At 54.9% G+C, this 15,645-nt stretch overlaps 1 protein-coding gene across 3 annotated transcripts; it reads right to left on the bottom strand.

Annotated features, from left to right (window-relative positions):
- Positions 1-7,421: 7,421 nt before the first annotated feature.
- On the bottom strand, positions 7,422-15,267 carry BCL7B (BAF chromatin remodeling complex subunit BCL7B). 3 transcript variants are annotated; one of them, XM_075904996.1, is made up of 7 exons: positions 14,651-15,036; positions 13,084-13,159; positions 12,502-12,598; positions 10,067-10,237; positions 9,441-9,520; positions 9,171-9,285; positions 7,422-8,943 (listed from the first exon to the last, which is right to left on the bottom strand). In XM_075904996.1, exons 1-6 carry the CDS (start codon positions 15,007-15,009, stop codon positions 9,220-9,222), a joined length of 849 nt encoding a protein of 282 aa, XP_075761111.1. In that variant the 5' UTR covers positions 15,010-15,036; the 3' UTR covers positions 7,422-8,943; positions 9,171-9,219. The 3 variants fall into 3 exon arrangements, with proteins under 3 accessions (XP_075761111.1, XP_075761112.1, XP_075761110.1); XM_075904997.2 differs by lacking the exons at positions 9,171-9,285; positions 14,651-15,036 and adding an exon at positions 15,045-15,267; XM_075904995.1 differs by lacking the exon at positions 9,171-9,285.
- Positions 15,268-15,645: the final 378 nt, after the last annotated feature.

The raw sequence follows: 15,645 nt of genomic DNA, 5'->3' as shown, positions 1-15,645 counted from the left end.
CAGTATATAAATTGGTGACTTTTCCATTTAGTCATTATGCTTGTAACAGGAGTACTGTGGTGATTAAAACAAAAAAGAGAGAAAGAACTTTTATTAACCTGGTATTGGTTAATTTTTGCATGTCCTTGTTTTACTTTAGGGCTGAGATTTCTCAAGTGATCTCTTCCCTGAGTTTATCATTACTTGGGTGGTGGCAGCGGATTTTTATCCCCAAAATCTAAGTTTAAGATTTTGGGGGGAAGCTTTATACCAAACCCTGGAAAGATAAGGTTTTGGGGTACTTGTGACATTTCCTGTTGTCCCTGATCGCCAACAGGTCAATCATCTGGATACCCACGCCACAACACTGGCCCAGAGGATAAGCGAAGTTACTCACCTCCAGTGCAGTAACTGTCGTTCTTCGAGGTGGTGTCCCCGCGGGTGCTCCACTATGGGTGCTGGGCTTGCCCCGGCGCCGCAGACGGAGACTTGTCAGTAGCAGTATCCGGCCGGACCACGCATGTGCCGCAGGCTCGCGGCTTTCGCGCTCTTTCCGTCGCGCGGTCCGGCCGCCCGCCAGTTCCTCGGAACCGCCTCGGAGTCTGTAAGAGACAAGAGCAGAGATAGAGGGGAATCCAAAGCGGGGAGGAGGATGGGTAGTGGAGCACCCGCGGGGACACCACCTCGAAGAACGACAGTTACTGCACCGGAGGTGAGTAACTTCGCTTTCTTCTTCGGGGATGTCCCCGCGGGTGCTCCACTATGGGTGACTGCATAGCGGTAGTCGCCGAAAGCGGAAGGAGGGCAAGGAGACCCTATTTATCCGCCGTGGAGAGCACCGCAGTCACCACTGCCCCATCCGAATGAGAGAGAGAGATAGAATAATGCTTAGCGAAGGTCCCATGAGAGGACCAGGTCGCCGTTCTGCAAATGTCCTTCAGAGATACTCCTCTGTGGAACGCTGTAGATATGGCCATGGCTCTAGTGGAATGAGCGTGTGGTTGGGACGGAAGGGGCAACCCTCTTGCTGCGTACGATTGCACTATGCATGCCGTTATGAGATTGGAGATTCTCTGGGAAGATAGGCGTTGACCCTTTGACCTGTGTGTCAGGGAGACGAATAAATGGTCCGTAAGCCTGAACGGTTTAGTACGATCTATGTAGAACGCTAAGGCCCTGCGGATGTCCAAGGAATGTAGGGCCACGTCCCGTGGCGAGGCATGGGGCTTCGGGAAAAAGGTTGGCAAGATGACTGGTTCGTTAACGTGGAAATTGGAGACAATTTTGGGTAGGAACCTCGGATGTAATCGTAGGACTACCCCATCGCTACGGAAAATCGTATATGGTGGAATGGCCATCATGGCGGAAAGCTCGCTAACCCTGCGTGCAGAGGTTATTGCGAGCAGGAAAACCGTTTTCAGGGTGAGGAATCGTAAGGATACGGTCGCCAGAGGCTCAAACGGTGGCCTCATTAGGGCGTCGAGTACCACATCCAGGCTCCACACAGGAGGGACTGGGTTGCGTGGTGGGTCCATATTGATAAGGCCCTTGAGAAATCGTTTAGTCGTAGGATGGGCGAAGATAGAAACGCCATCTACAGGTGATGTAAATGCCGATATTGCTGCGAGGTGCACCCTGATGGAGGCTAACGCAAGACCCTTGTTTTTTAGGTGCAGTGCATAGTCCAGTACGGAGGAAATGGACGGACGTGCCGGATCGTGGTGGTTCGAGGTACACCAGGAGGAGTATCCGTGCCACTTGTGGAGGTAAGTTTTTCTCGTGGTTTGTCGCCTACTCTGTACTAGGACGTTTTGGACTGCGGCAGAACAAACAGATTCACTTGGGTTCAGCCAGTTAGGAACTATGCTGTTAGGTTCAGCATTTGTATCTGGGGATGTTTCAGGCGTCCTCGGGCTTGTGTGAGGAGGTCGTGGAGAGGCGGAAGGCGGATCGGTGTCCGCACGGAGAGGCGATGCAGGAATGGAAACCAGTGCTGGCGAGGCCAATCTGGGGCTATGAGGATTATCGTAGCCCTGTCCGCCTTCAGCTTCTGAAGGACCTTGGGAATGAGAGGTATGGGGGGAAATGCATAAAGGAGGGGTCCACGCCAAGTCACGAGGAAGGCATCCCCTAGAGATGTGCGGCCCAGGCCCGCTCTGGTGCAAAACTTGTGGCATTTTGCGTTGGCGGGAGTTGCGAAGAGGTCCACTCGGGGAGTCCCCCAACGTTGGAAGATGTCGCGTAGTATGCCGTCGTGCATTTCCCATTCGTGTTTTGAGTGGAAGTGTCTGCTCAGGAAGTCTGCCGTCACGTTTGTGGTGCCAGGTAAGTAGGATGCCAAAGGAGTCACCCCGTGGCGAATGCACCAGTTCCAAAAGTGGATAGCTTCCGTGCATAGGGAACGGGAGCGAGCGCCGCCCTGGCGATTTACGTAGTACATGGCTACGATATTGTCTGTAAGTATCGTCACAGTGGTATTTCGAATGTGGACGAGGAAGGATTTGCATGCGTTGAAAATAGCCCGAAGCTCTAGAAGGTTTATGTGCAACCTTGCTTCTTGTAGGGACCATTGGCCTTGTACCGAGAGGGAACCCATGTGGGCCCCCCAGCCTAGTAAGGAGGCGTCCGTTGTGATTTGGTGGAGAGGCTGCTGCGGGTGAAATGGTACGCCCGACAGCAGGTTTGTGTGGCTGGTCCACCATCGGAATGATTGAAGAACGGCCGGTGGTGGTGTAACGGGTCTGTGAAGTCGTATCTGGTGTGGTGGTATACGAGGCTCAGCCAGTGTTGAAGGGCACGCAGGTGTAGTCTGGCGTATTTCACGACGTACGTTGTGGCGGCCATGTGGCCCATGAGTCTGAGACATGTGATGAGTGGAACGGTGGGGCTCATGGTGATGGTGCAAATGAGGTCCTGGATGGCCTGAAACCTCTGCAACGGTAGGAACGCTCTGCCAGCGAGTGAGTCCAGACGGGCCCCAATGAACTCGATGTCCTGAGTGGGATGCAAGACGGACTTCTGCTCGTTGAGGAGGAGTCCGAGCGATCGGAAGACTTGCATCGTGAGGTGAACCATGTGGGAGACCTCGTGTGCCGAAGCGCCTTTGAGCAGGCAATCGTCCAGATAAGGGAAGATGAGCACCCCTTGGCGTCGCAGAAAGGCCGTGACCACGGATAGGAGCTTTGAGAATACCCTGGGGCCTGAAGATAGCCCGAAGGGGAGGACCTTGTATTGAAAATGGTCCTTCGCCACGACGAAGCGCAAGAACCTTCTGTGAGCAGGGTGAATAGGGACGTGGAAATAGGCGTCTTGGAGGTCGAGGGCGGCAAACCAGTCCTGTGGATTTAGAATAGGGATTATGGCAGCTAGAGTTGTCATTTTGAATCGTTGTTTTCTGAGATATTTGTTCAGACGACGGAGGTCTAGGATAGGACGCCAGCCTCCGGACCTTTTCTGGGTGAGGAAATAGTGAGAGTAAAAACCCCTGTTCCTGAAGTCCTTCGGAACTGGCTCTATGGCACCCAGAGAGAGAAGGCGGTCGACCTCTAGTCTGAGGAGAGTCTCGTGAGAGGGGTCCCTGAAGAGGGACGGGGTGGGAGGAGTGGTTGGTGGGATGGCTATAAGAGGGATAGGATAGCCGAACTGAACAATCTCGAGGACCCATTTGTCCGTGGTGATTGTTGCCCATTGATGTAGAAAGGGTCTTAGACGGTAGTGAAACAGCTGGGTTGAACGATTCACGGTGCTGCCTGTGGTTGTGTGCTCGCCCTCGACCAACACATCAAATCTGTTGCTTGTTGTTGGAAGGTATGTTCGTTCTGCCGTTCAGGTTTCGGCGTCGTTGAGGCCTCTGGCGAGAACGCTGGTTGTCAAAAGGCCTCTGTTGGTGGTGGTGCTGCTGCCACTGGTGTCTAATGTAGGGGTAATCATATCTGCACTGATATGGTGCGTACCGACGTCTCTTAAAGGGGGGGGTATACATCCCCAGAGTTCGCAAGGTTGTCCGAGAGTCTTTAGAGGAGTGCAGGATCGCATCCGTGTTTTCTGCGAAGAGCTTGTCCTTGTCGAAGGGTAAGTCCTCGACCTTCGTCTGTAGTTCCTTTGGAACTCCTGCCGCTTGAAGAAAAGAAGCTCTACGCATAACAATAGCCGTAGCGGCAGAGCGAGCAGCAGTATCAGCCACGTCCATGGCCATCTGGAGGGACATTCTCGCTGATGTGTAGCCCTCTTGGATGACTGATCTCAGGATCAATCTTTCTGGATCAGGGAGATGATCCATGAGAGGAGTGAGGCGTGAAATTGTGTCGAAGGAGTGATTGGAAAGATGCGCCGAGTAATTGGCGATTCTGAGGAGTAAAGTCGCCGAGGTATATACCTTTCTGCCCAGGACGTCAAGCCTCCTTACGTCTTTATCAGAGCCCTGGTGTTTGAGATGAGGGGCTCTAGATCTCTGCTGAGCTGCGTCAACTACTAAAGAGTTAGGCTGTGGATGGGCGAAGAGGAATTCCATGCCCTTTGGTGGCACAAAATATTTCTTGTCGGCTCTTTTGTTGGTGGGAAGGGCCGACGCTGGAGCATGCCACACTTCGTCAGCCAGTTCCAGGATGCCTTCGTCGAGAGGGATGGCGAGGCGTGAACTGTGTCGCGGTTGGAGATTCCTAAAAAGCTTGTATTGCTTATCTTTGAGCTCTTGTAGGGGAATCTCCTGGGTAATCGATACCCGCTTAAATAATTCTTGGAATTGACGGAGGTCGTCTGGAGGAGAGCTATCGTCGGGGTTCACTGCATCCTCCAGAGGAGATGAGACTGGAATGGAAGACCCCGAGGCATGGTGCACGAAGGGAGTATGTTCCGGCTCTGAAGAGTGGTGAGATGGTGATGGCGCATGATGCGGAGGAGTAAGGGGAGCCGGGGTTGGAGAGCACCTGTGTGCAGCGTAGTTGGAGACGGATCGTGGTCGATAAGAATACCGGCTATGGGAATGTCGAGAGTCACGGTCATCACGATGGTAGGCGCCATGATGCGGCGAACGGTCATAATTGAAGCTGGAGTGGCTGCCGTCCGATAACGGTACGGGGAGCAGGGTGAGCAGGAGCGGAGGTGTAATGCCCTGGAGGAGGCAGGAGAGGCAGAGAGATGCCTGTACTGGTGCCTGCGATGGGGAGATCCAGCAGCCAGAAACGGGGAGGGCAGTCTCGACGAGGTGCGAGGAGAGCGGCACCGGTGAGAGGACCGGCGTGGAGATCGCACCGCCGGCTGAGAAGAGGACGGTGCTGGGGAGAAGAAGCAGGAGCAGGAGCAGCTGCAGCGGCGTGGGGAATAGAAAGCAGCAGCAGGAGCAGGGCTCCGGGGTGATTGATGTGCGGCAGGCGCTGAAGCGCTAGCCGCTGAATTACTTAGCTCCTGGTGTGGAGGAGCAGGAGCGATCGGCACCGCGCCGGCCCCAGAACGGGTCGGCGCCGTATGGTCCGGCACCGCGCAGCTACTGGAAGGCAGTGCCGGGGCGGTTGTCGCGGCCGGTGCCGTGATCGGGTCCGGGGCTGCTCTCGGCGGCGGCTCAATGCTCGGCGCCGGAGGAGGAGGCAGTGGCTGAACTGAAGCCGGCTGGGGAGCTGACGTCTTTGCAGGCTCCCGTGGCCGCTTAGACTTGGAAGCCCCTGAGGCAGGGGGACATGGCTTTGGAATGCCAGAGGTCCCCGGTGTCTGTGCCTGGCTGTCCCTGCCATTCAAGGCAGCTGGCAGGGATCTTGCTGGGGACAATGTCAATTTCTTCTCCAGTCCCACAGTAGCGGAGGAAGCCCGGCGCTTAAGCGGCTGCTGATTCAAGTCAGCTTGCTGCGACTGCAGGGCTGTATCAAAAAGCAGCATATGGAGGCGCCTCTCCCTGTCTTTCCTGGCTCTGGAGGTGAGCCTTAGGCAATGGTGACACTTCTGGGGGATGTGAGACTCCCCCAGGCAACGAATACAGTCTGTATGGCCGTCAGAGGCTGGCATTGCCTCCCGGCAGGAGCCGCATTTTTTAAAGCCGGTAGATGACATGTCGGGAGCTCGCTGCTTCTTATCTGTTAATGGTTTTGACAGTAGGTGGTTGTTAAAACTGATAGCTATCTTTTGTTCTTGATATCTTAACAATCTGTCTTTTTTTTTTTTTTTTTTTTTTTTTTAAGGTGAACGGAGCTCTATACGGAGGAGCTGACAGGAGAACAACTGAGAGGCGGGAGGTAAGAGCGGTCTCCGCTTTCACTCCCGATAGCTCTTGTTTATCCTTCCCCTCTTGAAAGAAAATTTTTTGTTTTGTTTTTTACTTTATGGGGAGAGAGGGGAGAGGGAGGGAAAAGGAGATTTTATATGTAGAAAGGGAGAACTAGAAGCTGTCTAGTTCTGAGGAGAGAGGAGCGCGGTTACAGGCGGCTGCAGCCTGAGGCGGTGAAGAGGAACTGGCGGGCGGCCGGACCGCGCAACGGAAAGAGCGCGAAAGCCGCGAGCCTGCGGCACATGCGTGGTCCGGCCGGATACTACTACTGACAAGTCTCTGTCTGCGGCGCCAGGGCAAGCCCAGCACCCATAGTGGAGCACCCGCGGGGACATCCCCGAAGAAGAACTTGTCTTTATGGAACACACGTGACTCAGAGATAAATTCCTGATAAACTGGTCTGAGAAGATTCTGGACCCTGGGCATGTGACCAGGTAGCAAAGCAATGTTCTCCTGGAGGCATAACCACCCCAGCCTCACTGCCAGGAGAGGCTGAGGATACCGATGGGGCACAATCACCTGGAAACAGCAGAAACTCTCCACCATGCACGCACACTCTCAGAGCTCCACAGGTTCTGCTCGTAACTAGAAGTAATGGACTCCTTCACACTGGCTGCAGCAGGGGGAGGAGGAACAGCCACAGGAAGCCACAAGGGAGGCAGATGCCACTGCTGCAAGGCAGAGGAGCATGGCCCCACTCCTGCCTCTTTCACAAGCATATGGCACCTCCTACAAGCCACAGGCTAAGGGTGCACAGCCCAGCTGAAAGCAGCACTTACCTTGGGTAGCTCTCCAGCAGCAGCATGTCCCTCAGGCTTCTAGCACTTCTGCTGCCTCTGCCCACAGGTGCCACTCCTGGGCCTCCAATTGTCCTGCCTGGCCAATAGGAGCTGCAGACAGACCCAAAACCCCGCCCCTCCCCCATGTCTTGGCATCAGAGGGACATGTCTCTGCTATTCCAGGGAGCGGCATGGAGCCAACCTTGGCCAACAAGACACCTGGCAATCCTACAATATCGGGACAAATGGCAGCAAGACTGTACCTTGGCAGGACAAGGACTACAAGTTACATAGTGGACAGTCTCAATTTTATGGGAAACGTCTTGTCACTATATCTTGTTGCTTCTGCACTTGCAGAGCTCCATGGTAGGTCCACAGCCTCCCCAAGCTGCTGCTGAGAAATTCACACAGGGTATTTCAAATAGTTTAATTTTAAAAATATTCTATTCAGTGCTAAAATATCTCTCCACTCCCATGCCTAACTGGCGCCTTCGGCTTCAACGGAGACTCACTCACAGACTTGATTTCACATGCAGATTGTTACGAAGAGGAAACGGGTCCATGGCGTTGGAGAGGAGGAGGGATGGGAGCTCCATGATAAACAAGCCTGGGGAGCAGCGCTCCCTGGGAGCTGGGTGACCAGCCAGGGCCTTGGGGGTAGCCCGTATAAGATGTCCTGGGACCTGATGTGGCCCCAACATTCCTGGGAGAGTGAGAACCAAGGCCCCTGGGTTTGCTGGGAGAGACCTAAGGCCCTTCTGAGTCCTTCCTCATCCCTGAGGTCAGACTTGTAGTGGGCCCCAAGCTGCAGCAAACCTTTGCTGCTTCTGCCAGGGGCCCTCACATTAGGAACAGTATGTCCATGCCAGGCTCAGGGCACAGAGTCAGCTGGGACCTGGGCACCCTCCCTGGATCTAATACTAACAGCAGCCTGCATCCTCGAATGCTGCCATCCTGCGTCCAGAGGCCCCGTAGGGCATAGCTGGGGGCGGCTGTGTCCTGAAGCACTCAGCTGCCTTCCCTCCTTAGCAGGGTGGCTCCTGTCTCCTCCAGCACAAATGGCTTAAACCAACAGCTATTGCACAGTGTCCCAGCTTGAAATTCTTGTCCTGCAGGCAAACGCCTTTGTCAGAGCCCCAGTGCTGCAAGGTCCTGTGGCCCAACCACTCCCCAAATTCCTCCAGGCTCATCAGGGAGGCTTGTTTACTGTGGGAAGCTCCAGGACATGGTCACACCAGTGAAGAGAAACAGTGCAGGGGGAAGGGCTCTTCCAGTCCCGGCCACTGGGGGCACAGCGCCTCACTCAAGCACTGACTCCAAGTCCTGCAGGGGCTTATTGTCTGCCAGGCTGCAGCTCTCAGCTGGCATCAGGCAGAGCAGGAGACCCAGAACACACAGCACCTCCCACAAGCAGGCTGCAGGCCCAGACCCTGCAGCACCAGCACAGAGCAGCAGGAAAAGGGAGCCAATAAATAGAGGCAAGTTTGCACATACTGATAGCAGGGACTGCCCTGCCCAGCCCTGCCCTGCCCAGAGGGAAGGACAAATAAGTTCCTCTGTGAGGAGTAGCAGGAGGGCCAGGCCAGCACTACGGGGGCTGGTGGGAGGGGCCTGTCCCTGGGGAGGGCAGGCCAGCTCTGCAGGGAGTCCAGCAGGAGAGTCCCAGGAGAAAGCAGGCTAGCTCTGCGGGAAATGGGGGAGGAGGGGAGATCTGGCAGGAGGGGCCCAGCGCTGGGGAGGGCAGGCCAGCTCTGCAGAGGTGCACCAGAAGGGGCCCTTCCCTGGGGAGGGCAGGCTGCCTCTGCAGGGGTGTGCCGGAAGTGGCCCGGCCCTGGGGAGGGCAGGCTAGCTCTCCAAGGCTGTGTGGCATACAGAGTTCTGCTCGGCACAAAATCTCTTCAGAGGTGGTGCCCCAGAATCCTCTTCAGTTTCCTACAACAGCAAGAAAGCAGAAGTCATTGGCACCAAGGCATGCAGCTCTCCGCTCTGTGCACAGCTCAGCAACAGCCCCTGGGCTCTGCTCACAAGGAACCAATAGCCCTGAAGGGAAGAGCAGAGGCTACACTCCGACCATGAGGCGCTGCGGCCTAGGCTCCAACAGCTTGGCACAGAGGAGCCTTTTAATGAACAAGAACAGCTGGCCAAGTGCAGCAGCCTACTTAGTTACTGTGCTTCTTTCAGGCCGTCCCCACGTTTTCAGTTCTCCAGTCACTGCTGATTTTGGCACTCGCAGCTCGACACTGGCGAGGAACCTGGGCTGAGGGCCACCCAAGCCTGCAGGGAAAGCATGAGCTGGGTGCTTCTCTCAAATGGGCAGCACTGAGAGTTCATGGGGTCATCACCCAACCTGCCATTGGTAGGTTTCCAGGGCAATGCCCCAATGGGACGGTGGTGCAGCTTGGGTCTGCTCTGGTTCCCCTTCCCCTTACCTGAGTCTCAAGAGGGACAGGCTCTTCCTTCGTGAGAGTGGGAGGCTCATCTGCAACTTCCGAGGAAGGCAGGCAGGGCTCTGGAAGGGAGCAGGCAGAGTGAGGGTGCGCTGGCCCCACGAGCCCAATGGTAAAGGCTCACGGAGTGAGTGAGCCAGCCAGCTACACCCACAACATACTCTCAGGACTGTATGGCTCTGCCTGGAGGGCAGAACTCTGCTGTCCTTGCACCACAGGGGCCTAGGAAAAGCACCACGTTGGACATGCAGCACTAACATGCATGAACGCAGCCTCCCAAGTAGGGCTGCCATTCTGGTGGTTTCAGCACAACAATTTCTAATTAAAGATCAATCTTTATTCCTGGAAACTCCAGAACAATCCTGGAGGGTTGACAACCCTCCTCCCAAGCCATACCTCCAGCAGGAAGCCCAGCCCCTCTCCACCCACAAGAACAAGGCAGCAAACTATTTTCTAGGAGCAAGAACCAGAAACTCACCCACCCCATCATGGGCAGCTGTCCAGGCCTCGCCAAGCCCAGAATGGCTGACTGAACTGTGCTTTTCTTAAGGCTGTCCCGCCTACCCCCTCCCTGATCTCCTCTCCCAGTGCAGTTGGCCAGACTATACCTTCCAGGATCTCCTGCCCCAGTGTAGGCGGCTGTGAGTCGTCCGTGCGGAAATCAGACGTGTGCGCAGGACTCATTGACTCACTCTGCTGTGGGCTGGGGCTCGAGTTTGGGCTGCTGTCGACTTTGAGCTGGTAGACATCCGACAGGGAGCTCTGGTTACTGGTCTCATCTGAAAAGTCATCAGCATGTTGGGGGATGCCAAGTTCACTGCTGCGTTAGCACAAGGGGCCCAGCAGGGGCAGCACTGAATGGGGGCACCCCATACGGAGCAGGGAGGATTCACACCCAACAGGAGGGCTCTGCAGCTGTTCCCAAGCCACGTAAGATTTTCAGAGTCAATGTCCGGGACACCACTCCTCCAAGAAGGAAAAGACCAAGTATGGGAAGAGAGAACAGGCAGAGGAGGGTCCCTGAGGTGTTTGCTGAGCAAAGAGCATCTTTGTGGGATTGGGACACAAATCTGTTCAGTAGTGGTTCCTAGGCTGTCCTGGTTCTGAAGCAAATGAACATAAGACTGGCCAGACTGGGTCAGACCAAAGGTCCACCTAGCCCAGTGTCTTGTCTTCCAACAGTGGCCAATGCCAGATGCTCCAGGGGGAGTGAACAGAACAGGTAACCATCAAGTGATCCCTCCCCTATCACCCATTCCCAGTCTCTGACAAACAAGCTAGGGACACCATTCCTACCCATTCTGGCTTCCTAAAGCCCTTATGGCCAAATGGAATGGGCCAAAGAGCAAAACTGGCCTTAAAATTAAACTTAAAAAAACAACCAATAGTCTGTTGTTTAAAGACTAACAAACCATGTCGATGGGATCATGAGCTATCGTGGGCACAGGCCACTTCTTCAGATGACCAGAGTGTTGGATGTCCAGGACCAAAATAAATAGGGAGGGGGGGGGGGAGGCAGAAATGGAAGAAGCAAAAAATGGGAGGGGAGAGACAAGAAGAGACAAGTGGCATTCTTTACCCACTGCCTCTTCTTGTCCTTCCCCCCTACTTCTATTTCCCCCACTCCTGTTTTTTTTTACTTATTCTACCCCTCTCCTTTCTCCCCTATTTATTTTGGTCCTGGACATCCAACACTCCGGCCATCTGAAGAAGTGGGCTGTGCCCAGGAAAGCTCATGATCCCATCGACATGGTTTGTTAGTCTTTAAAGTGCTACCAGACTATTGGTTGTTTTTTTAAGTTTCTCCTGTACAGACTAACTCGGCTACCCCCTGAAGCTTCTTAAAATTAAAGTCCATCCTGGATCCACCACAGAATCGGTCTGGGCCTTGCCCGTAGGACTCTTACAGCAGCATTCCCAAGAGGAGGCTCTGAGGGATGGGGGTTAAAGAACAAGCCTGCCTCACGCTCACCCTGCAGCAATGGCTCCCGTCCTGTGAGGCTGGGCTCAGCTCCATGCTCTGGGTACTGCAACCTGGTTCATGAGGTCACAGCTCCACTTGCTTATGTTTGGCATGGACACACCTCGGGCTGGTACCCCTTTGTGGGGCAAGGCAGTGGAGAAGGGGGTTGACCTGTGTTTCTGTCCTCCCTCCCCAGGAATCTGGACCCTGGAGAGATCACTAAAAAGCAGCTGGAAGGACATTTCAGTAAAACCTTTGGGAGCCATTGTCCTAAAGCAGGACATGCCCAGAAAGACTCCATCCTAACACTACAGGAGATCTCTGTGCCCGGCTCTGCAGAGTGCTACAGAGCAAGATGTGCTGGCTGCAGGCCGCAAACAGCTTCCCCACACTTCAGTCACTGGAGAAAAGGAAGCAGGAGCAGCAGCTGGGGGCAGAGATCTCTGCTCCTCCAATTCTCCACACCAGTCCCTGCAGTGCCCCCTTCTGGGATGGGAAGGGGAGATTAGTCTGAAGTCCTCTCATAGTGGTAATTAACAGTGTCACCATGGATAACCCTGAAGGCCTAACAGGTTTAAAACAAACAAAAGGACATGTTTCTTCATACAGCATGTAGTCAACCTGTGGAACTCCCTGCCAAGGGATGTTGGAAAGGCCAAAAATATAAGAGGGTCAAAAAAAGAATAAATTCATGCAGGACAGATCCAAAATGGCTATCAGCCAGGATAAGCAAATATGCTGCCCCTTGCTCTGGGTGTTCCTAGCCTCTGACTGCCAGTAGCTGGGAATGGATGACAGGATGGATCACATAACCACTGCTTGTGGTTCATTCCCTCTGATGCAGCCAGCACTGGCCACCATCAGAAGTCTGGATCCTGGGCTATACTGATCATTGGTTGATGCAGTATGGCCCTTCTTGTGTGTTAGAACAACATCCCTTGTGAAAATCTGTGTTGCTCCTGGGGTGATGTGCAAGACATAGATACTAATGACACTTCAATATTTACAAAGTCCTTGTGGTATGAAGAGCAGCAGTGCCCTTTCCTTGCCAGCCTGCATGCTGGGGGTCGGCAGACTCACCCTGGAATTCCAGGAGAAGGGAGGAGTTGGCCGATGTGTCAGCTGGGAAGCCATTGGGTTCTCGGGCAGTGCTGCCACTTGTTTTGGACTTCTCTTTCTACACAGGAGAGAGAACATGGAGTCACCACAGGCAGCAAGCAGACGGGAGAGAGACAGCAGGGCATCAAACAGTGCCCTCCCCAGCAGTAACAACGGTACTTGCTAGTCACATGACAGATGCTCTGTGGCTGGCTGGGCCTACCCCCACCTGCAGCTGATTGCTGTAGGAAGACTGGCCTTCCAGTGAGCAAACTGACCAGAGCTCCCCTGCCCTAGGGATCCCCACACAAGTGACAACTGGTTCTTTTGTCTGGTGAGGGGCAGCCAGGGGAAATGAGGCCCTTTGTTTTCCTGAGAGAACTACAGGTTTGTTGAGACATGAAGAGGAGATCCTCAAAGCCAAACCTTCCTTGGGGAGCTGGGGTGACATTCTGAAGGGTACAGTTTAAGTCCGTCCCCTTTAGCAGTGATGTGCAGCCTCCTCCTCTCCAGCCAGTGCACACAATCCTTAAGGGCCTTCCTTACCTGGGACCCAGCACTTACCTCTTTACTATCTGCTACAGGCACCCACTTAAATATCCGAAGGGACGTGTCTCCCACTGTAACCCACTTCTTCTCCCTACCAACAAGCAGGAGACAGGTTACAGCCAACAGAGCCAACCACCTCTCCCAATCACACAACTGAGAAAGTCCTGGTGATTTCTCAGGACACAGCCATTAAATTCAGGATCATGCCTGTGCAGCTACTTCTGCATACATTTGCCAAGGCAGGATGAGAAACAGAGTGAAACTGACACAACTACACCACAAAGCTGTCCAAAAAGGCAACAGCAGCAGCAAAGGAAGTCTCTGTTCCTTTCAGTGTCCTAGCTCTGAGGGTTAGGAACATAAACACTGAACATTGTCTCCTTGTTCCCCCTAAAATGGGCCTTTTCCCATTATCTGTAGAGCAAGAGTTTCCTAGCCCACTGACTTGACTGGAAAAGAGAGGGCATTTCTGCTCACTCTGCCCCTCAGCATGGCTTTCTCTCTCCTCCCATTTCTAACCTGGTGCCTCTCACCTTCGCATCATCAGGGCCAAGGGGCATTGGCATCCAAACTTGCACTCTGCCTGCAGATATGCTTTGCAGGGAGAGAAATTAAAGCCTATCCCAAAACCTTCTTGTTGAAACAAAGGAAGGGAAGTAGTGGCTGACTAATGGGAAAGTCAGTCTGCAGAGGAGCCACTAGGAGAGGAGTTGACTTACAGTTGTCTGTGGGCCCTTGTGATTGTAAAGAAAGACATGGAAACTTGGTCGCCCAGGCCTTGACTTTCCACAGGCTTTTTAACACTGATTGCTAGGAGAGGTTGGGCAGTTGAGTGGTGAAGGGGCCCAACTGCACTCCTGAAGATCATGGGTTTAAGTCTTGCTTGATGTCATGCTGAAAGCCTACTCAACTCAAAAGAGGTGCCTGATCCAGTGGGTTAGGTCACTCAGACAGCTGGGCACAAGCTGGCCCCATTAAACCATTGGCCATAACATTGTTGTGCCTTAATTTTCAGCCTGCCAAGCTGTTGGCTTATGGGAACTTTGACAAGAGGTAGGCCCCTCCATCAGTCTGAAAATTACCCATGACTTTTACACCATCGTGAGATCACTACCTCAGCTCTTTGAGTCAGGAGGAGTCTTTTATGTTAGTACAGCACGTGTCACATTATGGGTGTTACTGAAATGATGCGAGCGCCTGTTAGCTATTGCAATATTAAATTAAGGCTGGGTCAGCACTGGCAGCTTCTTGTGCAAGAACTCTTCCAGAAGGGAGCGTCTGCACTGCACGTGCCCTTGCACAAGAGCATCCGTGCCAGTGTGGACGCTCTCTTGTGCAAGGGAGCTCTGCCGGCCGGCCATTTTCACCACAGGGGCTTCTTGTGCAAGAATTCCTGGTGCCCGAACGCACTGGCCTCTTGCTCCTGAGCGGGCATCGCCGCCCTCGCGCAGGCGCAGACAGGCCCCGTCTCCCTCCGGCCGCGCGATGCGCTGCGCGGGCCCGACCCCCCCAGAGCCGCCGGGCGGGGCCACTCCCGGGCTCAGGCCGGGCTGCGAGCGGGGGAGCCCGCCCGCCCACTCACCCCGGCGGGGCCCTGCAGCCCGGCCCGGCGGCCATGTCCCCGCGCCAGGCAGGACAGCGGGGGTCACGGAGAGGGCCTCCGGCGCCCATGGTAACAGAGAATCCCGCCCCCTGGGCCCCGACTGGCCGCGCACAACGCCTGTCTACGTGACCTCGGACGCAGTGCGCCACAGCAGACTTGTCATTGGGAGTCGTCTCTGCCAATCGGGTAACCCCTCGTGTGCCCGCCCACTCACACCGTAAAGAGTCATTGGGTGTTCCCTCCCCTGGCTCCGCCCACTTTTCCGTGATGCGTTTTGACTGGTTATTAGCCATGCGAGTCCCGCCACCGAAGCCGATGAGGCGCGGTGATTGGCTCATGACCGCGAGGCCCCGCCCCCGCCCCCGCCTCTCACCATTTGCGGACGCGTTCGATGGCCGCCATCACTTTTTTGATGTCATCTTTGGCGCGGCTGCGAGTTTCAGCTCGCACCGAGCGGCCCGACATGGCGCCCGCAGCACCGGCGAACCCGGCTCCGAGGCACCGCCGCCACGACCCGCCCCCCGCGCATGCGCGCGACCTGTCCCGCCCGCACCCTGTGCGTAGTGCGTCAGCGCGCCCGCTCCGCCCGGGGGAAGGGAGGGTGCAGGGAGTACGCAGCGGTCAGTACGCATGCGCAGTCCTGCCCCGCCCGCTGCGCGTGTAGGGAGGAGGCGAGAATTGTGGAGCGCTGTCCTGGCCCGAGCGAACCCGCCCCTCAGGCCCAGTACAGCTCCAGTGGGGTCTGGCGTTAGGAATTAGTAAGAGCGGGACAGAAGATAGGCAGAGGGTGCGTCTAGACTGGCAAGGTTTGCACAAAATCCTGCCCTGTCTGCACTGGCCGCAAGTATTTGCCCAAGAACACTGACGTTGTAATGTACAAAATCAGTGGCTCTGGCGCAAATACTTCCCTGCTCCTGCTCAGGGATGAGTCCTCCTCCACAACTGTTCTTGCGCAAGAGGCCAGTGCAGACAGG

This window comes from Pelodiscus sinensis, chromosome 21 (assembly GCF_052426305.1).
Source record: "Pelodiscus sinensis isolate ZL-2025 chromosome 21, ASM5242630v1, whole genome shotgun sequence".
Classification (NCBI taxonomy): Eukaryota; Metazoa; Chordata; order Testudines; family Trionychidae; genus Pelodiscus; species Pelodiscus sinensis.
The sequence above is the reverse complement of the archived record's forward strand: the minus strand, read 5'-3'. Positions and strand labels throughout refer to the sequence as shown.